Below are 26,108 nucleotides of genomic sequence, written 5' to 3' on the forward strand. Positions count from 1 at the left end.
GTATACACTCTACTGCTGTATAGACACAACCAGTATACACTCTACTGCTGTATAGACACAACCAGTACACACTCTACTGCTGTATGGACACAACCAGTACACACTCTACTGCTGTATAGACACAACCAGTATACACTCTACTGCTGTATGGACACAACCAGTACACACTCTACTGCTGTATGGACACAACCAGTATACACTCTACTGCTGTATGGACACAACCAGTATACACTCTACTGCTGTATAGACACAACCAGTACACACTCTACTGCTGTATAGACACAACCAGTACACACTCTACTGCTGTATGGACACAACCAGTACACACTCTACTGCTGTATGGACACAACCAGTATACACTCTACTGCTGTATGGACACAACCAGTATACACTCTACTGCTGTATAGACACAACCAGTATACACTCTACTGCTGTATGGACACAACCAGTACACACTCTACTGCTGTATAGACACAACCAGTACACACTCTACTGCTGTATGGACACAACCAGTATACACTCTACTGCTGTATAGACACAACCAGTACACACTCTACTGCTGTATGGACACAACCAGTACACACTCTACTGCTGTATGGACACAACCAGTACACACTCTACTGCTGTATGGACACAACCAGTATACACTCTACTGCTGTATGGACACAACCAGTATACACTCTACTGCTGTATAGACACAACCAGTACACACTCTACTGCATAGACACAACCAGTATACACTCTACTGCTGTATAGACACAACCAGTATACACTCTACTGCTGTATAGACACAACCAGTATACACTCTACTGCTGTATAGACACAACCAGTACACACTCTACTGCTGTATGGACACAACCAGTATACACTCTACTGCTGTATAGACACAACCAGTACACACTCTACTGCTGTATGGACACAACCAGTACACACTCTACTGCTGTATAGACACAACCAGTATACACTCTACTGCTGTATAGACACAACCAGTACACACTCTACTGCTGTATGGACACAACCAGTACACACTCTACTGCTGTATGGACACAACCAGTATACACTCTACTGCTGTATAGACACAACCAGTACACACTCTACTGCTGTATGGACACAACCAGTATACACTCTACTGCTGTATAGACACAACCAGTACACACTCTACTGCTGTATGGACACAACCAGTATACACTCTACTGCTGTATAGACACAACCAGTATACACTCTACTGCTGTATAGACACAACCAGTATACACTCTACTGCTGTATAGACACAACCAGTACACACTCTACTGCTGTATGGACACAACCAGTATACACTCTACTGCTGTATAGACACAACCAGTATACACTCTACTGCTGTATAGACACAACCAGTACACACTCTACTGCTGTATGGACACAACCAGTACACACTCTACTGCTGTATAGACACAACCAGTACACACACTGCTCTGCTCTGTTACTCTAGAGTACTAATCCCCTTTTGTAGGACAGTATGGAACACTAATCCCCTTTTTATTTTACATTTTAGTCATTATCCAGAGCGACTTACAGTAGTGAATGCATACATTTCATGCATTTTTTTTGTTTGTTTTTGTACTGGCCCCCCGTGGGAATCGAACCCACAACCCTGGCGTTGCACACACCATGCTCTACCAACTGAGCCACAGGGACAGTATGGGGCAGTATGGAACTAATCCCCTTTTATAGGACAGTATGGAACACCAATCCCTTTTTTTTTTTATAGCAACAGGATTTTAACATTTAGTCCATAATGATGCTTGATCGGTGGTTAGTCTATTATCTGGCCAAAAGTGATCAAATAATGATCCTACATCTGTACACTCTCTCTCTCCAGAATCAAAGCGCAGAGATCGACCGTAACCAGTAGCTCACAGGTTATTTCTGAATAAGAGGTTTTCAAGATGGCTCTGCGACTAATCCGTCCTCTGGGTGCTCCCAACTATAAACAATCTCCAGTTTTATAAAGGCTTCGTATGGCGTCTTCATAAACCATAGAGATGCTTCATGATATTAGACTCTCTCTAAGGGTTGTCGCTGCGCTTGTTGCTTTCTTTGTCTCAAAGTGTAACCGGCTTTTTGTCTTGGTTTAGGGTTGTTCTCCCTCGCTGTCTCTACAAATAGAAGACAACATGTACAGTTTATCAACAGAAGGAAGAAAACTAAATGAATTGGCAAGACGGACCACTTTCTGACTCTATTTAAGGAAAGTTTACTCACTCTGAACAATATTTCACTGTCTTTTGTCTTACGTTTTTTTTTTTACCCTATGCGTTGAAAATAGTTGCTGCTGTTGGAGAGGCAGTCTCTGTCCGTGTTCTATCTCTCTCTCTCTCTCTCTCTGTCTCTCTCTCTGTCTCTCTCTCTCTCTCTCTCTGTCTCTCTCTCTCTGTCTCTCTCTCTTTCTCTCTCTTTCTCTCTCTTTCTCTCTCTGTCTCTCTCTCTTCTCTCTCTCTCTCTCTCTCTCTCTCTGTCTCTCTCTCTCTCTCTCTCTCTCTCTCTCTCTCTCTCTCTCTCTCTCTGTCTCTCTGTCTCTGTCTCTCTGTCTCTGTCTCTGTCTCTCTGTCTCTCTCTGTCTCTCTGTCTCTGTCTCTCTCTCTCTCTCTCTCTGTCTCTCTCTCTTTCTCTCTCTCTCTCTGTCTCTCTCTCTCTCTCTCTCTCTGTCTCTCTCTCTCTCTCCCGCTCTCTCTCTCTCTCCCCCCCAGGATACATGAGAATCCTTTTGAAAGAGGTAAGCCTGTTAGACATTGCAGAAGGATGGTATATACACCATTAAATGAGAACCTCTGACTGCTCCTCTTCCCTTTGTACTTTCAGCTCAGATGGCACGTCATCCATTCTAAACTAGGACCTGTTTTTTAACACAGAGTGTTGCATTGGGCGTCTAGTGATGTGACCTTACAGTCATTTGGACTGTCAGTATGGTTCATTACACAATACTAAGGCAACAAGGGTTTTTGAAGTTCTATATCACGTGAGGTCGCAGGGTACTCTCGTCAACATGTTCATCAAAAAATGAATAAAAAGCAAACTTTGCGACATACTTTGTAGTGAATCAAATCAAATTGTGTTAGTCACATTCACCGAAGACTTTATAGTGAAATGCTTACTTACAAGCACCTAACCAACAATGCAGTTAAATAAGAATAGAAACAAACGTAACAAGTAATTAAAGAGCAGCAGTAAAATAACAATAGTGAGACTATATACAGGTGGTACCGGTACAGAGTCAATGTGGAGGCTATATACAGGGGGTACCGGTACAGAGTCAATGTGGAGGCTATATACAGGGGGTACCAGTACAGAGTCAATGTGGAGGCTATATACAGGTGGTACCGGTACAGAGTCAATATGGAGGCTATATACAGGGGGTACCGGTACAGAGTCAATGTGGAGGCTATATACAGGGGGTACCGGTACAGAGTCAATGTGGAGGCTATATACAGGTGGTACCGGTACAGAGTCAATGTGGAGGCTATATACAGGGGGTACCGGGACAGAGTCAATGTGGAGGCTACATACAGGGGGTACCGGGACAGAGTCAATGTGGAGGCTACATACAGGGGGTACCGGGACAGAGTCAATGTGGAGGCTATATACAGGGGGTCCCGGGACAGAGTCAATGTGGAGGCTATATACAGGGGGTACCGGTACAGAGTCAATGTGGAGGCTATATACAGGGGGTACCGGTACAGAGTCAATGTGGAGGCTATATACAGGGGGTACCGGTTAGTCGAGGTAATTGAGGTAATATGTACATGTACGTAGGTAGAGTTACTGCAAAGATGATAACAACAGAGACTATCAGCGGTGTAAAGGGGGGGGGGGCAATGCAAATAGTCTGGGTAGCCATTTGATTAGATGTTCAGGAGTCATATGGCTTGGGGGTAGAAGCTGTTTAGAAGCCTCTTGGACCTAGACTTGGTGCTCCGGTACCGCTTGCCGTGCGGTAGCAGAGAGAACAGTCTATGACTAGTGTGGCTGGAGTCTTTGAACATTTTTAGGGCTTTCCTCTGACACCGCCTGGTATAGAGGTCCTGGATGGCAGGCAGCTTAGCCCCAGTGATGTACTGGGCCGTTCGCGCTACCCTCTGTACTGCCTTGCGGTCGGAGGCCGAGCAGTTGCCACCCGGGGGCGGCCCATCAGGAAGTCCAGGATCCAGTTGCAGAGGGAGGTGCTTAGTCCCACGGTCCATAGCTTATTGATGAGCTTTGAGGGCCCTATGGTGTTGAACGCTGAGCTGTAATCAATGAATAACATTCTCACATAGGTGTTGCTCTTGTCCAGGTGAGAAAGGGCAGTGTGGAGTGCAATAGAGATTGCATCATCTGTGGATCTGTTGGGGCGGTATGCAAATTGGAGTGGGCCTAGGGTTTCTGGGTTTCTGGGATAATGGTGTTGATGTGAGCCATGACCAGCCTTTCAAAGCACTTCATGGCTACAGACGTGAGTGCTACGGGTCGGTAGTCATTTAGGCAGGTTACCTTAGTGTTCTTGGGCACAGGGACTATGGTGGTCTGCTTGAAAGATGTTGGTATTACAGATTTGGACAGGGAGAGGTTGAAAATGTCAGTGAAGATACTTGCCAGTTGGTCAGCGCATGCTCGCAGTACACATCCTGGTAATCCGTCTGGCCCTGCGGCCTTGTGAATGTTGACCTGTTTAAAGGTCTTACTCACATCGGCTGTGGAGAGCGTGATCACACAGTCTTCCGGAACAGCTGGTGCTCTCATGCATGTTTCAGTGTTATTTGCCTCGAAGTGTGCATAGAAGTAGTTTAGCTCGTCTGGTAGGCTCGTGTCACTGGGCAGCTCGCGGCTGTGCTTCCCTTTTGTAGTCTGTAATGATTTGCAAGCCCTGCCACATCTGACGAGCTTTCGAGCCGGTGTAGTACGATTCGATCTTAGTCCTGTATTAATGCTTTGCCTGTTTGATGGTTCATCAGAGGGCATAGCGGGATTTCTTATAAGCTTCCGGGTTAGAGTCCCGCTACTTGAAAGCGGCAGCTCTAGCCTTTAGCTCAGTGCGGATGTTGTCTGTAATCCATGGCTTCTGGTTGGGGTATGTATGTACAGTCACTGTGCGGACGACGTAATTTGATGCACTTATGCACTTATTGATGAAGCCAATGACTGATGTGGTGTACTCCTCAATGCCATCAGAGGATTTGTGCTAGCAAAACATTCCTGTAGCTTAGCATCTGCTTCATCTGACCACTTTTTTTATAGACCGAGTCACTGGCGCTTCCTGCTTGAATTTTTGCTTGTAAGCCGAAATCAGGAGGATAGAATTATGGTCAGATTTGCCAAATGGAAGGCGAGGGAGAACTTTGTATGCGTCTCTGTGTGTGGAGTAAAGATGGTCCAGAGTTTTTTTTCCCTCTGGTTGCACATTTAACTTGCTGATAAAGCCCCCGTCACTAGGAGCGCTGCCTCTTGGTGAGCGGTTTCCTGTTTGCTAATGGCGGAATACAGCTCATTGAGTGCGGTCTTAGTGCCAGCATTCGTCTGTGGTGGTAAATCGACAGCTATGAAAAATACAGATGAAAACACTCTAGGTAGATAGTGTGGTCTACAGCTTATCATGAGATACTCTACCTCAGTCGAGCAAAACCTTGAGACCTCCTTAGATATCGTGCACCAGCTGTTATTTACTAAAATACATAGTCCGCCGCCCCTTGTTTCACCAGACGGCGCTGTTCTATCCTGCCGGTACAGCGTATAACCAGCCAGCTGCATGTTGGTAATGTCGTCGTTCAGCCACGACTCCGTGAAGCATAAGATATTACAGTTTTGAATGTCCCGTTGGTAGTTTAATCTTCCGCGTAGGTCATCGATTTTATTTTCCTAAGATTGCACGTTTGCTCGCAGAATGAAAGTCAGTGGGGGTTTATTTGATCGCCTACGACTTCTCAGAAGGCCTCTGGCCCCTTTTTCTCTGCCTCCTTTTCACGCAAATTGACGGGGATCTGGGCCTGTTCCCGGGAAAGCAGTATGTCATTCACGTCGGGCTCGTCGGACTCGTTAAAGGAAAAAAATTGATTTTTCCAGTTCGTGGTGAGTAATCGCCATTCTGATGCCCAGAAGATCTTTTCGGTCCTAAGAAACGGTAGCAGCAACATTATGTACAAAATAAGTTAAAAATTAAGTTACAAACAAGGAAACACAATCGGTTAGAGACACGTAAAACGTCAGCCGCCTTCTCCGGGAAACATGGGTGCTGGTAGTCTCTCTGCTTAGCTTGACCTTGTTTTCTCCCTTTGATCTCCGCCCACAGTCAGAGGCCCACTCTAGCGTTGGAGTTTGAGGATTTAAAAAGCAAGTACGATATTTAAGATGCTGTGCAGCAGGTGTTATCCATGATATCAAGAGTAGAGAAATGAAGAATCAAGGAAATACTGGTGTGCAAAAGAGCAAAAAAAAAAGTAAATAAAAACAATATGGGGATGAGGTAGTTGGGTGGGCTATTTACAGATGGGCTATGTACAGCTGCAGCGATCGGTAAGCTGCTCAAATAGCTGATGTTTAAAGTTAGTAAGGGAGATATAAGTCTCCAACTTCAGCGATTTTTGCAATTTGTTCCAGTCATTGGCAGCAGAGAACGAATATGTAGTGAGGGCCAGCCGACGAGAGCATACAGGTCACAGTGGTGGGTGGTATATGGGGCTTTGGTGACAAATGGATGGCACTGTGATAGACTACATCCAATTTGTTGAGTAGAGTGTTGGAGGCTATTTTGTAAATGACATCGCCGCAGTCGAGGATCGGTAGGATGGTCAGTTTTACGAGGGTATGTTTGGCAGCGTGAGTGAAGGAGGCTTTGTTGCGAAATAGGAAGCCGATTCTAGATTTAATTTTGGATTGGAGATGCTTAATATGAGTCTGGAAGGAGAGTTTACAGTCTAACCAGACACCTAGGTATTTGTAGTTGTCCACATATTCTAAGTCAGAATCGTCCAGAGTAGTGATGCTCGTTGGGCGGGTGCGGGCAGCGATCGGATGAAAAGCATGCATTTAGTTTTACTAGCGTTTAAGAGCAGTTGGAGGCCACGGAAGGAGTGTTGTATGGCATTGAAGCTCGTTTGGAGGTTAGTTAACACAGTGTCCAAAGAAGGGCCAGATGTATACAGAATGGTGTCGTCTGCTTAGAGGTGGATCAAGGAATCACCTACAGCAAGAGCGACATTGTTGATATATACAGAGAAAAGAGTCGGGCTGAGAATTGAACCCTGTGGCACCCCCATAGAGACTGCCAGAGGTCCGGACAACAGACCCTCCGATTTGACACACTGAACTCTATCAGAGATGTAGTTGGTGAATCAGGCGAGGCAGTCATTTGAGAAACCAAGGCTGTTGAGTCTGCCGATAAGAATACGGTGATTTACAGAGTCGAAAGCCTTGGCCAGGTCGATAAAGACGGCTGCACAGTACTGTGTTTTATCGATGGCAGTTATGATATCGTTTAGTACCTTGAGCGGGGCTGAGATGCACCCATGACCAGCTCGGAAACCAGATTGCACAGCGGAGAAGGTACGGTGGGATTCGAAATGGTCAGTGATCTGTTTGTTAACTTGGCTTTCGAAGACTTTAGAAAGGCAGGGTAGGATAGATATAGGTCTGTAGCAGTTTGGGTCTAGAGTGTCACCCCCTTTGAAGAGGGGGATGACAGCAGCTGCTTTCCAATCTTTTGGAATCTCAGACGATACGAAAGAGAGGTTGAACAGGCTAGTAATAGGAGTTGCAACAATTTCGGCAGAAAGTTTTAGAAAGAGAGGGTCCAGATTGTCTAGCCCGGCTGATTTGTAGGGGTCCAGATATTGCAGCTCTTTCAGAACATCAGCTGACTGGATTTGGGAGAAGGAGAAATGGGGAAGGCTTGGGCGAGTAGCTGTGGGGGGTACAGTGCTGTTGACCGCGGTAGGGGTAGCCAGGTGGAAAGCATGGCCAGCCGTAGAAAAATGCTTATTGAAATTCTCAATTATAGTGGATTTATCGGAGGTGACAGTGTTTCCTATAGTCAGTGCAGTGGGCAGCTGGGAGGAGGTGTTCTTATTCTCCACTGACTTTACAGTGTCCCAGAACTTTTTGGAGTTTGTGTTGCAGGAAGGAAATTTCTGCTTGAAAAAGCTAGCCTTGGCTTTTCTAACTGCCTGTGTATATTGGTTCCTAACTTCCCTGAAAAGTTGCACATCGCGGGGGCTGTTCAATGCTAATGCAGTACGCCACAGGATGTTTTTGTGTTGGTTAAGGGCAGTCAGGTCTGGAGAGAACCAAGGGCTATATCTGTTCCTCGTTCTAAATTTCTTGAATGGGGCATGCTTATTTAAGATGGTGAGGAAGGCATTTAAAAAAAAAATAACCAGGCATCCTCTACTGACGGGATGCGTTCAATATCCTTCCAGGATACCAGGGCCAGGTCGATTAGAAAGGCCTCCTCGCTGAAATGTTTTAGGGAGCGTTTGACAGTGATGAGTGGAGGTCGTTTGACCGCTGACCCATTACGGATGCAGGCAATGAGGCAGTGATCACTGAGGTCCTGGTTGAAAACAGCAGAGGTGTATTTAGAGGGCAAGTTGGTTAGGATGATATCTATGAGGGTGCCTGTGTTTACGGCTTTGGGGTGGTACCTGGTAGGTTCATTGATCATTTGTGTGAGATTGAGGGCATCTAGCTTAGATTGTAGGATGGCTGGGGTGTTAAGCATGTTCCAGTTTAGGTCACCTAGCAGCACGAGCTCTGAAGATAGATGGGGGGCAATTAGTTCACATATGGTGTCCAGAGCACAGCTGGGGGCAGAGGGTGGTCTATAGCAGGCGGCAACGGTGAGAGACTTGTTTTTAGAGAGGTGGATTTTTAAAAGTAGAAGTTCAAATTGTTTGGGTACAGACCTGGAAAGTATGACAGAACTTTGCAGGTTATCTCTCTAGTAGATTGCAACTCCTCCCCCTTTGGCAGTTCTATCTTGACGGAAAATGTTGTAGTTGGGGATGGAAACCTCTTTTGGTGGCCTTTCTAAGCCAGGATTCAGACACGGCTAGGACATCAGGGTTGGCGGAGTGTGCTAAAGCAGTGAGTTAAAACAAACTTAGGGAGTAGGCTTCTGATGTTAACATGCATGAAACCAAGGCTATTACAGTTACAGAAGTCAACAAATGAGAGCGCCTGGGGACACACAGGGCCTGGGTTAACCTCCACATCACCCGAGGAACAGAGGAGGAGTAGGATGAGGGTACGGCTAAAAGCTATCAAAACTGGTTATGTAATGTGTTGGGTTACTTATTATAATACTTCTTCTATATGACTATGGCCAGTCTTGTGAAATACTGACGTATGGCCTTGTGTCAATCTAAGAGTTGAATTAATCAGTCAGTGGTTCTCAATTCTCTCCTCTATGACCCCCAGCTTTTCCAGAGGTAGCTTACTTGATTCAACTTGTCAGTTAACACAATAATAACACCTATGGAATTTAACAATATAATATAGCAACATGCATGCCCCGTCCACCTGAAAATCTGTCGTTTTTCAGACATTTATTTCCTGTGTTTGAGGGGTGTAAAATCTCTCCGGATTGATTGCTTTCATTTTCCTCCAGCGACTCTTTCATACTCTAGGTTGTGCCTGTTGTTTTGTCCCGTTGTAATGTTACGACTGTGGAAATGGTTTGTAATGACCTGTCAAACTCACCCTGGTCATGGCTTGAATGGGCTCGATGGAATACATTGTCTTTCTGTTGCATCTATAACATCACTAACGCACCTCTTCTCGAACATTCACATCCCAACAAAGAGAAGAAAGACAAACTTCAGTTTCATGTGTGTTCATTTGTTGTGGAATTGAAAAAAGTTATAGTTTTAATACTGTTGAAATGTAGATGCGCTAAAATGAAATCAACTTAGAAAAAACTTGGATGATTGTGATATTATGTCTGATGTGACAAACAATGTAAAGTATGTACAGATGTAATCTAGATCCAAGCTGTTGGTTACAAACAATGTAAAGTATGTACAGATGTAATCTAGAGTCAAGCTGTTTGTTATTAATCAGTATCCTGCTATTGATACACTTGTTGAATTATGCAACAGAACGTAACCCATTAATGAAGCACTCGAGATAGAGCAGGTGATTGGTCTAGACAGAGCAGGTGATTGGTCTAGACAGAGCAGGTGATTGGTCTAGACAGAGCAGGTGATTGGTCTAGACAGAGCAGGTGATTGGTCTAGACAGAGCAGGTGATTGGTCTAGACAGAGCAGGTGATTGGTCTAGACAGAGCAGGTGATTGGTCTAGACAGAGCAGGTGATTGGTTTTCTAACAGAGCAGGTGATTGGTTTCTAGACAGAGCAGGTGATTGGGGTTTCTAGACAGAGCAGGTGATTGGTGGTTGGTCTAGACAGAGCAGTTTGGTCTACAGGTGATTGTGTTCTACAGAGCAGGTGATTGTCTAGCAGGTGATTGGTCTAGACAGAGCAGGTGATTGGTGGTTGGTCTAGACAGAGCAGGTGATTGGTGGTTGGTCTAGACAGAGCAGGTGATTGGTCTAGACAGAGCAGGTGGTTGGTCTAGACAGTGCAGGTGATTGGTGGTTGGTCTAGACAGTGCAGGTGATTGGTGGTTGGTCTAGACAGTGCAGGTGATTGGTGGTTGGTCTAGACAGTGCAGGTGATTGGTTGTTGGCCTAGACAGAGCAGGTGATTGGTGGTTGGTCTAGACAGAGCAGGTGATTGGTGGTTGGTCTAGACAGTGCAGGTGATTGGTTGTTGGTCTAGATAGGCCCCAAAAACGATTGTAACCATAGCGGAACCCTTTTGTGGTGTTATATAGTGCCTTTTTTTAATGGTTCTCTTATAGAACCTTAGGAAACGGTTCTAGCACCATATAGGTTCCGTTTAGAACCTTGTGAGCATGGTTCTTTATAGAACCTTCAAAAAAGGGTTCTATAAAGCACCAAAAATAATTCCGCCACGGTTACAAACCAAACAACCCCTATCTGGTACCTTTTACAACCATTTATTGTTTAAGAATATGAATAATTCCAGCGCTTTTCATTACAAAGAGAATCTCAAAGACGCTGTAAAACAAAGAAAATGTAGAGATCTGGCAGGTCTTGAACGATACAGGCAGGTCTAGTGTTCTGAGGAGGTGTAAAAAGGGATTACTCAGGACTGTCAGTGTTCTGAGGAGGTGTAAAAAGGGATTACTCAGGACTGTCAGTGTTCTGAGGAGGTGTAAAAAGGGATTACTCAGGACTGTCAGTGTTCTGAGGAGGTGTAAAAGGGATTACTCAGGACTGTCAGTGTTCTGAGGAGGTGTAAATAGGGATTACTCAGGACTGTCAGTGTTCTGAGGAGGTGTAAAGATTACTCAGGACTGTCAGTGTTCTGAGAGGTGTAAAAGGATTACTCAGGACTGTCAGTGTTCTGAGGAGGTGTAAAAGGGATTACTCAGGACTGTCAGTGTTCTGAGGAGGTGTAAAAAGGGATTACTCAGGACTGTCAGTGTTCTGAGGAGGTGTAAAAAGGGATTACTCAGGACTGTCAGTGTTCTGAGGTGAAACCTGTTTATAGTACTACTGCTGTCATAACTTAAGCACACCCTTTGGTGTGTGTGTGTGTGTGTGTGTGTGTGTGTGTGTGTGTGTGTGTGTGTGTGTGTGTGTGTGTGTGTGTGTGTGTGTGTGTGTGTGTGTGTGTGTGTGTGTGTGTCGTACTATGCCTGGCTTTATCCAACCACACCCTCTAGCCACAAACAAGGATGCAGTAAGGACGTGTTGACAACAGAAACACGTGACGCCACATCATAATGCCACTATATTAACAACCAATTAAAAACGAGGACTGAAACCACTTGCCTTGGACTACTGGTATCCCCAGTGTTTGAGAAGACACGTCATTATGCAAATGTTATGCTATGTTAACAAGCAGCAACATGCAGTAGGCTAGTGCTGGGAAAATACCATGAACACTTGGCATAATTCTACTATTTTGAGCAGGTACATTTGTGTTCTATTTCCAATGGTGTACTGTACAAGCTAACACTATGGGTCTGCCAAACACCAGCACTACAGAGTATACCACTACCATTACACTGCCAAACACCAGCACTACAGAGTATACCACTACAATTACACTGCCAAACACCAGCACTACAGAGTGATGGCCAAACACGACCTTTCACCAATTCCCTACACCAGCCCCCTACACTACCATTACACTCCCCCTCAGAGCCCACACCTTTCCCCCCTCAGCCCCCCCTACCTAGTTCCCCTCCCCTCAGCCCCCCCTACCTAGTTCCCCTCAGCCCCCCCTACCTAGTTCCCCTCCCCTCAGCCCCCCCTACCTAGTTCCCCTCAGCCCCCCTACCTAGTTCCCCTCAGCCCCCCTACCTAGTTCCCCTCCCCTCAGCCCCCCCTACCTAGTTCCCCTCCCCTCAGCCCCCCCTACCTAGTTCCCCTCCCCTCAGCCCCCCTACCTAGTTCCCCTCCCCTCAGCCCCCCCTACCTAGTTCCCCTCCCCTCAGCCCCCCTACCTAGTTCCCCTCCCCTCAGCCCCCCCCTACCTAGTTCCCCTCAGCCCCCCTCTACCTAGTTCCCCTCCCCTCAGCCCCCCCTACCTAGTTCCCCTCCCCTCAGCCCCCCCTACCTAGTTCCCCTCCCCTCAGCCCCCCTACCTAGTTCCCCTCCCCTCAGCCCCCCTACCTAGTTCCCCTCCCCTCAGCCCCCCTACCTAGTTCCCCTCCCCTCAGCCCCCCCTACCTAGTTCCCCTCCCCTCAGCCCCCCCTACCTAGTTCCCCTCAGCCCCCCTACCTAGTTCCCCTCAGCCCCCTACCTAGTTCCCATCAGCCCCCTACCTAGTTCCCCTCCCCTCACCCCCCCTACCTAGTTCCCCTCAGCCCCCCTACCTAGTTCCCCTCCCCTCACCCCCCTACCTAGTTCCCCTCCCCTCAGCCCCCCACCTAGTTCCCCTCAGCCCCCCTACCTAGTTCCCCTCCCTCAGCCCCCCCTACCTAGTTCCCCTCAGCCCCCCTACCTAGTTCCCCTCCCCTCAGCCCCCCTACCTAGTTCCCCTCCCCTCAGCCCCCCTACCTAGTTCCCCTCCCCTCAGCCCCCCTACCTAGTTCCCCTCCTCAGCCCCCCTACCTAGTTCCCCTCAGCCCCCCCCTACCTAGTTCCCCTCCCCTCACCCCCTACCTAGTTCCCCTCCCCTCACCCCCCCTACCTAGTTCCCCTCCCCTCAGCCCCCCTACCTAGTTCCCCTCCCCTCAGCCCCCCTACCTAGTTCCCCTCCCCTCAGCCCCCCTACCTAGTTCCCCTCCCCTCACCCCCCCTACCTAGTTCCCCTCCCCTCAGCCCCCCCTACCTAGTTCCCCTCCCCTCAGCCCCCCTACCTAGTTCCCCTCCCCTCAACCCCCCTACCTAGTTCCCCTCCCCTCAGCCCCCCTACCTAGTTCCCCTCAGCCCCCCACCTAGTTCCCCTCCCCTCAGCCCCCCCTACCTAGTTCCCCTCCCCTCAGCCCCCCTACCTAGTTCCCCTCCCCTCACCCCCCTACCTAGTTCCCCTCAGCCCCCCCTACCTAGTACCCCTCAGCCCCCCCTACCTAGTTCCCCTCAGCCCCCTACCTAGTTCCCCTCCCCTCACCCCCCTACCTAGTTCCCCTCCCCTCAGCCCCCCCCACCTAGTTCCCCTCAGCCCCCCTACCTAGTTCCCCTCCCCTCAGCCCCCCCTACCTAGTTCCCCTCAGCCCCCCCTACCTAGTTCCCCTCCCCTCAGCCCCCCTACCTAGTTCCCCTCCCCTCAGCCCCCCTACCTAGTTCCCCTCCCCTCAGCCCCCCTACCTAGTTCCCCTCAGCCCCCCCTACCTAGTTCCCTCAGCCCCCCTACCTAGTTCCCCTCCCCTCAGCCCCCCTACCTAGTTCCCCTCCCCTCAGCCCCCCTACCTAGTTCCCCTCAGCCCCCCCTACCTAGTTCCCCTCCCCTCAGCCCCCCCCTACCTAGTTCCCCTCCCCTCACCCCCCCTACCTAGTTCCCCTCCCCTCAGCCCCCCCCTACCTAGTTCCCCTCCCCTCACCCCCCCTACCTAGTTCCCCTCCCCTCAGCCCCCCTACCTAGTTCCCCTCCCCTCAGCCCCCCTACCTAGTTCCCCTCCCCTCAGCCCCCCCTACCTAGTTCCCCTCCCCTCAGCCCCCCTACCTAGTTCCCCTCCCCTCACCCCCCTACCTACTTCCCCTCCCCTCAGCCCCCCTACCTAGTTCCCCTCCCCTCAGCCCCCCTACCTAGTTCCCCTCCCCTCAGCCCCCCCTACCTAGTTCCCCTCAGCCCCCCCTACCTAGTTCCCCTCAGCCCCCCTACCTAGTTCCCCTCCCCTCAGCCCCCCCTACCTAGTTCCCCTCAGCCCCCCTACCTAGTTCCCCTCCCCTCACCCCCCCTACCTAGTTCCCCTCAGCCCCCCTACCTAGTTCCCCTCCCCTCAGCCCCCCCTACCTAGTTCCCCTCCCCTCAGCCCCCCCCTACCTAGTTCCCCTCAGCCCCCCCTACCTAGTTCCCCTCCCCTCAGCCCCCCCCTACCTAGTTCCCCTCAGCCCCCCTACCTAGTTCCCCTCAGCCCCCCCTACCTAGTTCCCCTCCCCTCAGCCCCCCCTACCTAGTTCCCCTCCCTCAGCCCCCCTACCTAGTTCCCCTCCCCTCAGCCCCCCTACCTAGTTCCCCTCAGCCCCCCCTACCTAGTTCCCCTCAGCCCCCCCTACCTAGTTCCCCTCCCCTCAGCCCCCCCTACCTAGTTCCCCTCCCCTCAGCCCCCCTACCTAGTTCCCCTCCCCTCAGCCCCCCCTACCTAGTTCCCCTCCCTCAGCCCCCCTACCTAGTTCCCCTCCCCTCAGCCCCCCTACCTAGTTCCCCTCCCTCAGCCCCCCCTACCTAGTTCCCCCCCCTCAGCCCCCCTACCTAGTTCCCCTCCCCTCAGCCCCCCTACCTAGTTCCCCTCCCCTCAGCCCCCCCTACCTAGTTCCCCCCTCAGCCCCCCTACCTAGTTCCTCCCCTCAGCCCCCCCTACCTAGTTCCCCTCCCCTCAGCCCCCCCTACCTAGTTCCCCTCCCCTCAGCCCCCCCTACCTAGTTCCCTCCCCTCAGCCCCCCCTACCTAGTTCCCTCCCCTCAGCCCCCCCTACCTAGTTCCCCTCCCCTCAGCCCCCCTACCTAGTTCCCCTCCCCTCAGCCCCCCCTACCTAGTTCCCCTCCCCTCAGCCCCCCCTACCTAGTTCCCCTCCTCAGCCCCCCCTACCTAGTTCCCCTCCCCTCAGCCCCCCCTACCTAGTTCCCCTCCCCTCAGCCCCCCTACCTAGTTCCCCTCCCCTCAGCCCCCCTACCTAGTTCCCCTCCTCAGCCCCCTACCTAGTTCCCCTCCCCTCAGCCCCCCCTACCTAGTTCCCTCCCCTCAGCCCCCCCTACCTAGTTCCCCTCCCCTCAGCCCCCCCTACCTAGTTCCCCTCCCTCAGCCCCCCTACCTAGTTCCCCTCCCCTCAGCCCCCCCCTACCTAGTTCCCCTCCCCTCAGCCCCCCCTACCTAGTTCCCCTCCCCTCAGCCCCCCCTACCTAGTTCCCCTCCCCTCAGCCCCCCCTACCTAGTTCCCCTCCCCTCAGCCCCCCTACCTAGTTCCCCTCCCCTCAGCCCCCCCTACCTAGTTCCCCTCCCCTCAGCCCCCCCTACCTAGTTCCCCTCCCCTCAGCCCCCCTACCTAGTTCCCCTCCCCTCAGCCCCCCCCTACCTAGTTCCCCTCCCCTCAGCCCCCCCTACCTAGTTCCCCTCCCCTCAGCCCCCCTACCTAGTTCCCCTCAGAGACAGAACAGACTTCCTGACAGAAAGACAGACCAGACCAGAGGGAAAAAGACAACAGCCATTAGAAAACACAGGAGAAGCAGCGTGATCCATTTTCCGCTTCCTCCCTGTGTGTGTGTGTGTGTGTGTGTGTGTGTGTGTGTGTGTGTGTGTGTGTGTGTGTGTGTGTGTGTGTGTCGAGGGGAGTGCATTGGAAATAATGACCTTGGTGGAAGCGGGGCCTGCAGGATCCTGTATGTCAACAACAGTCTGGATGTATGAGACAGGACCTGCAGCAGCATTCTGGATGTATGAGACAGGACCTGCAGCAGCATTCTGGATGTATGAGACAGGACCTACAGCAGCAGTCTGGATGTATGAGACAGGACCTACAGCAGCAGTCTGGATGTATGAGACAGGACATACAGCATCAGTCTGGATGTATGAGACAGGACATACAGCATCAGTCTGGATGTATGAGACAGGACCTACAGCAGCAGTCTGGATGTATGAGACAGGACCTACAGCAGCAGTCTGGATGTATGAGACAGGACCTACAGCAGCAGTCTGGATGTATGAGACAGGACCTACAGCACTAGTCTGGATGTATGAGACAGGACCTACAGCAGCAGTCTGGATGTATGAGACATGGCCTACAGCAGCAGTCTGGATGTATGAGACAGGACCTACAGCAGCAGTCTGGATGTATGAGACAGGACCTCCAGCAGCAGTCTGGATGTATGAGACAGGACCTACAGCAGCAGTCTGGATGTATGAGACAGGACCTACAGCGCTAGTCTGGATGTATGAGACAGGACATACAGCAGCAGTCTGGATGTATGAGACATGCCCTACAGCAGCAGTCTGGATGTATGAGACAGGACCTACAGCAGGATGTGAGAGCGGGCCGGAAGTGCTTCACTGGCATATGGCCAGAGTCCCTGTTCCATCAAACACACACACACACACACACACACACACACACACACACACACACACACACACACACACACACACACACACACACACACACACACACACACACACACACACTCCCTTCTAGGAGAGCTACAAGGCTCCCCCACGCCCTCCCTTCAGCAAATCAGATCATGCCTCCGTTCTGCTCCTCGCCACCTATAGGCCCGAAACTTAAAACCAGGAAGCTCCCGTGGTAACGGGACCGTTCAACGTTGGTCTGACCAATTTGCAATCTATGCTTCGAGATTTGTTTTGATCACGCAGAATGTTCTGGGCCGTCTCTGAGAATAGTATATACTGACTCGGCGATGTAGTTCATCAGGAAGTGCACAGAGGATGATTACAACCTAAACCTCATTTAAGGAGACTGGGAACATGGACATGTACAAACAGACCAGCTACCACCTTATTCAGGCGATCAGAGGCAAAACGACAGTACAGGGACAAAGTGAAGTTGCAATTCACGGCTCAGACACAAGACGTATGTGGCAGCGATTATAAAGGGGAAAACCAGCCCCGTCGTGGACACCGATGCCTCGATCCCTGATGAGCTAAAAACTTTCTTCGGCCTCTTTGAGGAAAACAATATCAAGCCATCAACACATGCCCCCAGAGGCTAACCAGGACTGTGTGCTCTCGTCGTACGTGGCTGACCATAAGTCATTTAAGTGTGTTAACCCCTCTCAAGGCTGCCGGCCCAGACGGCATCCCAAGCCGTGTCCTCAGAGCATATCCCAGTCTGTTGTCCACTATTGTTCCTGTGCCCAAGAAAGTGATCATGAAGTGCTTTGAGAGGATAGACTCTAACTATCTAAGTAACATATAAAAAAATCCCCAACAAAATCCGTCAATTTAATATTGATTATTAATAGAGTGATAGATTTGTTGTTGTATGGACTGCGTCTCAATCCACAACATCTGCTGTGGAAGGTAGCCGAGCTACAGCTAGCTGTGTTTGCCAGACCATGAGACATCCTGAAAATCGGTCTTCTCACAAAAAAATGTCTTTAGCTCCCAAACGGTTTGGCCCATAAACTAATAGGATGGAAAGATGAGACTGTAACAAACTTATGGAATCATGGCTCTCTCCGGATATATTTGTCCCCGTCCATTCAGCCAGCGGGGTTTCCGTCCATCGTGCGGACAGGAAGGAGGAACTCTTTGGGGAAAAGAAAGGCAGAGGGGTTTGTTCATGATTAACAACTCACGGTGTGATTTTTGGTAACGTACAGGATCCTGATCTGGAATAACTCACCATCAAATGTTGACCGCATTACCTCCCGAGATGATAATTTTCTTTGGTCATCAAATCAAATTTTATTTGTCACATGAGCCAAATACAACAGGTAAAAAAAATAAAAAAGGTAACGCACAGTGAAATGCTGAATACAACAGGTGTAGTAGGCCTCACAGTGAAATGCTGAATACAACAGGTGTAGTAGACCTCACAGTGAAATGCTGAATACAACAGGTGTAGTAGACCTCACAGTGAAATGCTGAATACAACAGGTGTAGTAGACCTCACAGTGAAATGCTGAATACAACAGGTGTAGTAGACCTCACAGTGAAATGCTGAATACAACAGGTGTAGTAGACCTCACAGTGAAATGCTGAATACAACAGGTGTAGTAGACCTCACAGTGAAATGCTGAATACAACAGGTGTAGTAGACCTCACAGTGAAATGCTGAATACAACAGGTGTAGTAGGCCTCACAGTGAAATGCTGAATACAACAGGTGTAGTAGACCTTACAGTGAAATGCTGAATACAACAGGTGTAGAGACCTCACAGTGAAATGCTGAATACAACAGGTGTAGACCTTTACAGTGAAATGCTGAATACAACAGGTGTAGTAGACCTCACAGTGAAATGCTGAATACAACAGGTATAGTAGACCTCACAGTGAAATGCTGAATACAACAGGTGTAGTAGACCTCACAGTGAAATGCTGAATACAACAGGTGTAGTAGACCTTACGGTGAAATGCAGAATACAACAGGTGTAGTAGACCTTACAGTGAAATGCTGAATACAACAGGTGTAGTAGACCTTTACAGTGAAATGCTGAATACAACAGGTGTAGTAGACCTCACAGTGAAATGCTGAATACAACAGGTGTAGTAGACCTTACAGTGAAATGCTGAATACAACAGGTGTAGTAGACCTCACAGTGAAATGCTGAATACAACAGGTGTAGTAGACCTCACAGTGAAATGCTGAATACAACAGGTGTAGTAGACCTCACAGTGAAATGCTGAATACAACAGGTGTAGTAGACCTTACAGTGAAATGCTGAATACAACAGGTGTAGTAGACTTTACAGTGAAATGCTGAATACAACAGGTGTAGTAGACCTCACAGTGAAATGCTGAATACAACAGGTGTAGTAGACCTCACAGTGAAATGCTGAATACAACAGGTGTAGTAGACCTTACAGTGAAATGCTGAATACAACAGGTGTAGTAGACCTTACAGTGAAATGCTGAATACAACAGGTGTAGTAGACCTCACAGTGAAATGCTGAATACAACAGGTGTAGTAGACCTTACAGTGAAATCCTGAATACAACAGGTGTAGTAGACCTTACAGTGAAATGCTGAATACAACAGGTGTAGTAGACCTCACAGTGAAATGCTGAATACAACAGGTGTAGTAGACCTCACAGTGAAATGCTGAATACAACAGGTGTAGTAGACCTCACAGTGAAATGCTGAATACAACAGGTGTAGTAGACCTCACAGTGAAATGCTGAATACAACAGGTGTAGTAGACCTCACAGTGAAATGCTGAATACAACAGGTGTAGTAGACCTCACAGTGAAATGCTGAATACAACAGGTGTAGTAGACCTTACAGTGAAATGCTGAATACAACAGGTGTAGTAGACCTCACAGTGAAATGCTGAATACAACAGGTGTAGTAGACCTCACAGTGAAATGCTGAATACAACAGGTGTAGTAGACCTCACAGTGAAATGCAGAATACAACAGGTGTAGTAGACCTCACAGTGAAATGCTGAATACAACAGGTGTAGTAGACCTCACAGTGAAATGCTGAATACAACAGGTGTAGTAGACCTTACAGTGAAATCCTGAATACAACAGGTGTAGTAGACCTTACGGTGAAATGCTGAATACAACAGGTGTAGTAGACCTCACAGTGAAATGCTGAATACAACAGGTGTAGTAGACCTCACAGTGAAATGCTGAATACAACAGGTGTAGTAGACCTCACAGTGAAATGCTGAATACAACAGGTGTAGTAGACCTCACAGTGAAATGCTGAATACAACAGGTGTAGTAGACCTCACAGTGAAATGCTGAATACAACAGGTGTAGGTAGACCTCACAGTGAAATGCTGAATACAACAGGTGTAGGTAGACCTCACAGTGAAATGCTGAATACAACAGGTGTAGTAGACCTTACAGTGAAATGCTGAATACAACAGGTGTAGGTAGACCTCACAGTGAAATGCTCAATACAACAGGTGTAGTAGACCTCACAGTGAAATGCTTAATACAACAGGTGTAGTAGACCTCACAGTGAAATGCTGAATACAACAGGTGTAGTACCGGTACAGAGTCAATGTGGAGGCTATATACAGGGGGTACCGGTACAGAGTCAATGTGGAGGCTATATACAGGGGGTACCGGTACAGAGTCAATGTGGAGGCTATATACAGGGGGTACCGGTACACAGTCAATGTGGAGGCTATATACAGGGGGTACCGGTACAGAGTCGTGTGTGGGGGGTTAGTGGAGGTAATTGAGGTAATATGTACATGTAGGTAAAGTGACTGTGCATAGAAAATAAACAGAGAGTAGCAGCAGCATAAAAGAGAGGGTGGGGCCAATGCAAATCGTCTGGGTAGCCATTTGATTAGCTGTTCAGGAGTCTTATGGCTTGGGGGTAGAAGCTGTTTAGAAGCCTCTTGGACCTAGACTTGGTGCCCCGGTACCGCTTGCCGTGCGGTAGCAGAAAGAACAGTCTATGACTGGGGTTGCTGGAGTCTTTGACTATTTTTAGGGCCTTCCTCTGACACCGCCTGGTATAGAGGTTCTGGTTGGCAGGAAGCTTGGCCCCAGTGATGTACTGGACTGTACGCACTACTCTCTGTAGTGCCTTGCGGTCGGAGGCCGAGCAGTTGCCATACCAGGCAGTGGTGCAAGCAGTCAGGATGCTCTCGATGGTGCAGCTGTAGAGGTTTTTGAGGATCTGAGGACCCATGCCAAATCTTTTCAGTTTCCAGAGGGGGAATAGGCTTTGTCGTGCCCTCTTCATGACTGTCTTGGTGTGTTTGGACCATTCTAGTTTGTTGTTGATGTGGACATCAAGGAACTTGAAGCTCTCAACCTGCTCCACTGCAGCCCCGTCAATGAGAATGGGGGTGTGCTCGGTCCTCCTTTTCCTGTAGTCCACAATCATCTCCTTTGTCTTTATCACGTTGAGGGAGAGGTTGTTATCGTGGCACCACACGGCCAGGTCTCTGACCTGCTCCCTATAGGCTGTCTCGTTGTTGTCGGTGATCAGGCCTACCACTTGTGTCATCATACTCTGGACTGCACACTGTTGCCGAACTCTCCAGGCTGGGCTGACGCACTGGAAGCCTGATGCGTGGTACTGGTACTGGAGGTATCAGCCTGGGAACACGCACCTCAGGGCTAGTGCGGGGAGCGGGAACAGGACGAGTCGGACTGGGCTGATGCACTGGACCGTAGAGGCGTACTGGCGGTCTCGAGCGCAGAACTGGCATCGCTCTTACTGGCTGGATGCCCACTTCCCCCTGGCAAATGCGGGGCGCTGGTACTGCGCGTACCGGCCTAAAAATACTTTGCCTCGCCACAGTACCCATTACCCCGAAGCACGGGACCTGTCCAGTCACTGGTTGCCCAAAAAAGGTACGGGGATTTGGCCTGGGGCTCACTCCTCGCCCAGCCAAACTAGCCGTGTGCCCCCCCAAAAAAACTCTTGGGGCTACCTCTCGGGCTCCCTTAAATCCTCCATAGCCCTGGAAATGCCTATCCTCAACTCTGCCCATGTCTCCTTTTCCCGACAGTCCATATCATATTCCCATCGCTCCCTTCTCCGCTGCTTGGTCCATTTGTGGTGGGAGATTCTGTAACGGTTGTCGTCTGGAATGGAGGACCAAAACGCAGCAGGAATGTGGACGCTCATCTTGATTTATTTTAAATAAAGAGAACAACAAAACAAAGACCGCACAAACAACAAAACAGTCTTGTAATGCTCACACAGGCAAAACAAGAAACAATCTCCCACAATGCCAAACCAAACAATTACCCATATATAGGACTCTCAATCAGAGGCAACTAGAAAACACCTGCCTCCAATTGAGAGTCCAACCCCAATAAACTAGACATAGAAATACAAAAGACTAGAGACCACATAGAAATACAAACATAGAACATAACCCCAAAAACCCAGAACTAACTAAACCAACACCCTACTAAATAAATCACCACCCCGAACCACATAAACAAAATACCCTCTGCCACGTCCTGACCAAACTACAATCACAAATAACCCTTATACTGGTCAGGACGTGACACTACCTAATACACACAAATCTAAAAGGGGTGAATTAAAATATGTACATATAAATATATGGATGAGCGATGGCCGAGCGGCATAGGCAAGATGCAATAGATGGTATAAAATACAGTATATACATATGAGATGAATAATGCAAGATATGTAAACATTATTAAAGTGGCATTATTTATAGTGACTAGTGATCCATTTATTAAAGTGGCCAGTGATTTTAGTCTGTATGTTGACAGCAGCCTCTCTGTGTTAGTGATGGCTGTTTAACAGTCTAATGGCCTTGAGATAGAAGCTGTTCTTCAGTCTCTCTGGTTTCTCAGCTTTGATGCACCTCTACTGACCTCGCATTCTGGATGGCAGTGGTGTGAACAGGCGGTGGCTCGGGTGGTTGTTGTCCTTGATGATCTTTTTGGCCTCTCATGCTTCAGTGTTGCTTGCCTCGAAGCGAGCATAGAAGTAATTTAGCTCGTCTGGTGGGCTCGTGTCTCTGGGCAGCTCTCGGTTTCCCGTGGTATTCTGTAATAGTTTTCAAGCCCTGTCACATCTGACGAGCGTCAGAGCTGGTGTAGTACGATTTAATCTTACTCCTGTATTGACACTTCCTGTCTGATGGTTTGTGGGATAGCGGGATTTCAAATAAGGGTCCAGCTTTGATGCACAGAACAGAGAGACTGAGAGAAACAGCTTCTTTCTCCAGGCCATCAGACTGTTAAACAGTCACCACTAGTCTTAGCCGGCTACCACCCGATACTCTACTCTCCATCTTAGAGACCTGCTGCCCTGTGTATCTAGTCATTCAACACGGGTCACCTGAATAATGTTTACATACTGTTTTACACACTTTATATGTATATACTGTATTCTAGTCAAGGCTCATCCTATATAACTACTGTCTATACTGTCTATACACACCATCCTATATAACTACTGTCTATACTGTCTATACACACCATCCTATATAACTACTGTCTAGTCTGTCTATACACACCATCCTATATAACTACTGTCTATACACACCATCCTATATAACTACTGTCTATACACACCATCCTATATAACTGCTGTCTATACACACCATCCTATATAACTACTGTCTATACACACCATCCTATATAACTACTGTCTATACTGTCTATACACACCATCCTATATAACTACTGTCTATACACACCATCCTATATAACTACTGTCTATACACACCATCCTATATAACTACTGTCTATACACACCATCCTATATAACTACTGTCTATACACACCATCCTATATAACTACTGTCTATACACACCATCCTATATAACTACTGTCTATACACACCATCCTATATAACTACTGTCTATACTGTCTATACACACCATCCTATATAACTACTGTCTATACACACCATTCTATATAACTACTGTCTATACACACCATCCTATATAACTACTGTCTATACACACCATCCTATATAACTACTGTCTAGTCTGTCTATACACACCATCCTATATAACTACTGTCTATACACACCATCCTATATAACTACTGTCTATACACACCATCCTATATAACTACTGTCTATACACACCATCCTATATATAACTACTGTCTATACACACCATCCTATATAACTACTGTCTAGTCTGTCTATACACACCATCCTATATAACTACTGTCTATACTCCATAACATTGTGTCTGTCTCTGTGTGCAGGCTACAGGTGTCCATAATATTGTGAGTGTCATTGTATTCTTAATATTTGCTTTCTGATGGCCTTTGTTTTTATTGTCACCGCCTGACTTTCCCTCGGCTGCACTCCATTGGACATCCACGTTTGGCTCGATTCTTATTGGCTTGTCCACAGCTGTCAGTCACTTTTGTGATAGGGAGGAGCCCGTCCCTGCAGGTGTGTTTGCTGGAGTGAAGCTGTCACCGACGGTCTGTTTGTCTGTAGTGTGTGTGTGTGTGTGTGTGTGTGTTTGTGTCTCTCTCTCTCTCTCTCTCTCTCTCTCTCTCTCTCTCTCTCTCTCTCTCTCTCTCTCTCTGAGGGATATGAGCAGCACAGGAAATACATTGGAGGGGGGGCTAGTAACACCTGCCTCGATGACGCCTCCCTTTCCCAACCACCAACTCTGCCTCTGATCTCAATCTGTGTTTTTGATCAGAGTTAACTCCCCAACTGTTGCTCGACTGTGTCTTTACAGGCCTCGCTGTTACCATGGGCACCGACTGTGGGAACAGTCATCAGAGTCGATGATTTTGTTCTTCAGGGGGAATCACTGTTAACTAAATGACTTGTTGAAGTTGGTCTGATTTCACTTATGAATTGAGGGCCGGTAAGGTTTTGTGATCAAACTGAGATTTGTTTGTGTGTTTCAACGGTTATATAATTTGTTGAAGACTGTTTTTTTTTTTTTTTTAATTTATTTTTTATTGTCTTCTTCTCTCCAGGCGTGGAAAAAGCGTTGGTTCATCCTGCGTAGCGGTCGTATGTCTGGCGACCCTGATGTCCTGGAGTACTATAAGAACGACCACTCTAAGAAGCCCATCCGGATCATCGACCTGCATTGCTGTGAGCAGGTGGACGCTGGGCTGACCTTCAAGAGGAAGGAGTTTCAGGATAGCTTCGTGTTCGACATCAAGACGTCAGAGCGCACTTTTTACTTGGTGGCGGAGACCGAGGAGGAGATGAACAAGTGGGTCCGCTCGATCTGTCAGCTGTGTGGCTTCAACCAGTCAGAGCAGAACAACCACGGTACGTTTCCCCTGACCTTTGACCCCTGAATCCTACTTAACCTTTAACCTGGTTAGTTCAACCAGTCAGAGGAGAACAACTACGATATGGACTATGACCCCTTAGCCCCACCCAGCCCTTAGCCCCACCCAGCCCTTAGCCCCACCCAGCCCTTAGCCCCACGCCAGCCCTTAGCCCCACCCACTTAGGAGTCTTGTTTTCTATCTGAGGTGCAGTAGGTTAGGGGTTGTTTATATCTGAGGTGCAGTAGGTTAGGGGTTGTTTATATCTGAGGTGCAGTAGGTTAGGGGTTGTTTATATCTGAGGTGCAGTAGGTTAGGGGTTGTTTATCTGAGGTGCAGTAGGTTAGGGGTTGTTTATCTGAGGTGCAGTAGGTTAGGGGTTGTTTATATCTGAGGTGCAGTAGGTTAGGGGTTGTTTATCTGAGGTGCAGTAGGTTAGGGGTTGTTTATATCTGAGGTGCAGTAGGTTAGGGGTTGTTTATATCTGAGGTGCAGTAGGTTAGGGGTTGTTTATCTGAGGTGCAGTAGGTTAGGGGTTGTTTATCTGAGGTGCAGTAGGCTAGGGGTTGTTTATATCTGAGGTGCAGTAGGTTAGGGGTTGTTTATATCTGAGGTGCAGTAGGTTAGGGGTTGTTTATATCTGAGGTGCAGTAGGTTAGGGGTTGTTTATCTGAGGTGCAGTAGGTTAGGGGTTGTTTATCTGAGGTGCAGTAGGTTAGGGGTTGTTTATCTGAGGTGCAGTAGGTTAGGGGTTGTTTATATCTGAGGTGCAGTAGGTTAGGGGTTGTTTATATCTGAGGTGCAGTAGGTTAGGGGTTGTTTATATCTGAGGTGCAGTAGGTTAGGGGTTGTTTATCTGAGGTGCAGTAGGTTAGGGGTTGTTTATATCTGAGGTGCAGTAGGTTAGGGGTTGTTTATATCTGAGGTGCAGTAGGTTAGGGGTTGTTTATTCTGAGGTGCAGTAGGTTAGGGGTTGTTTATATCTGAGGTGCAGTAGGTTAGGGGTT

General features: G+C 48.4%; 1 protein-coding gene across 3 annotated transcripts in view; it reads left to right on the forward strand.

Moving 5' to 3' along the window:
- The window catches only part of gab2 (GRB2-associated binding protein 2), a 162,346-nt gene that overhangs the window by 55,367 nt on the left and 80,871 nt on the right, over positions 1-26,108 (forward strand). For all 3 annotated transcript variants that reach the window (XM_045704159.1, XM_045704158.1, XM_045704160.1), the window contains exon 2: positions 24,796-25,099. In XM_045704159.1, coding sequence (XP_045560115.1) covers positions 24,796-25,099 — 304 coding nt within the window. The remainder of the gene's footprint in view (positions 1-24,795; positions 25,100-26,108) is intronic.

The sequence above is a fragment of the Salmo salar genome, chromosome ssa20 (assembly GCF_905237065.1).
Source record: "Salmo salar chromosome ssa20, Ssal_v3.1, whole genome shotgun sequence".
NCBI lineage: Eukaryota > Metazoa > Chordata > Actinopteri > Salmoniformes > Salmonidae > Salmo > Salmo salar.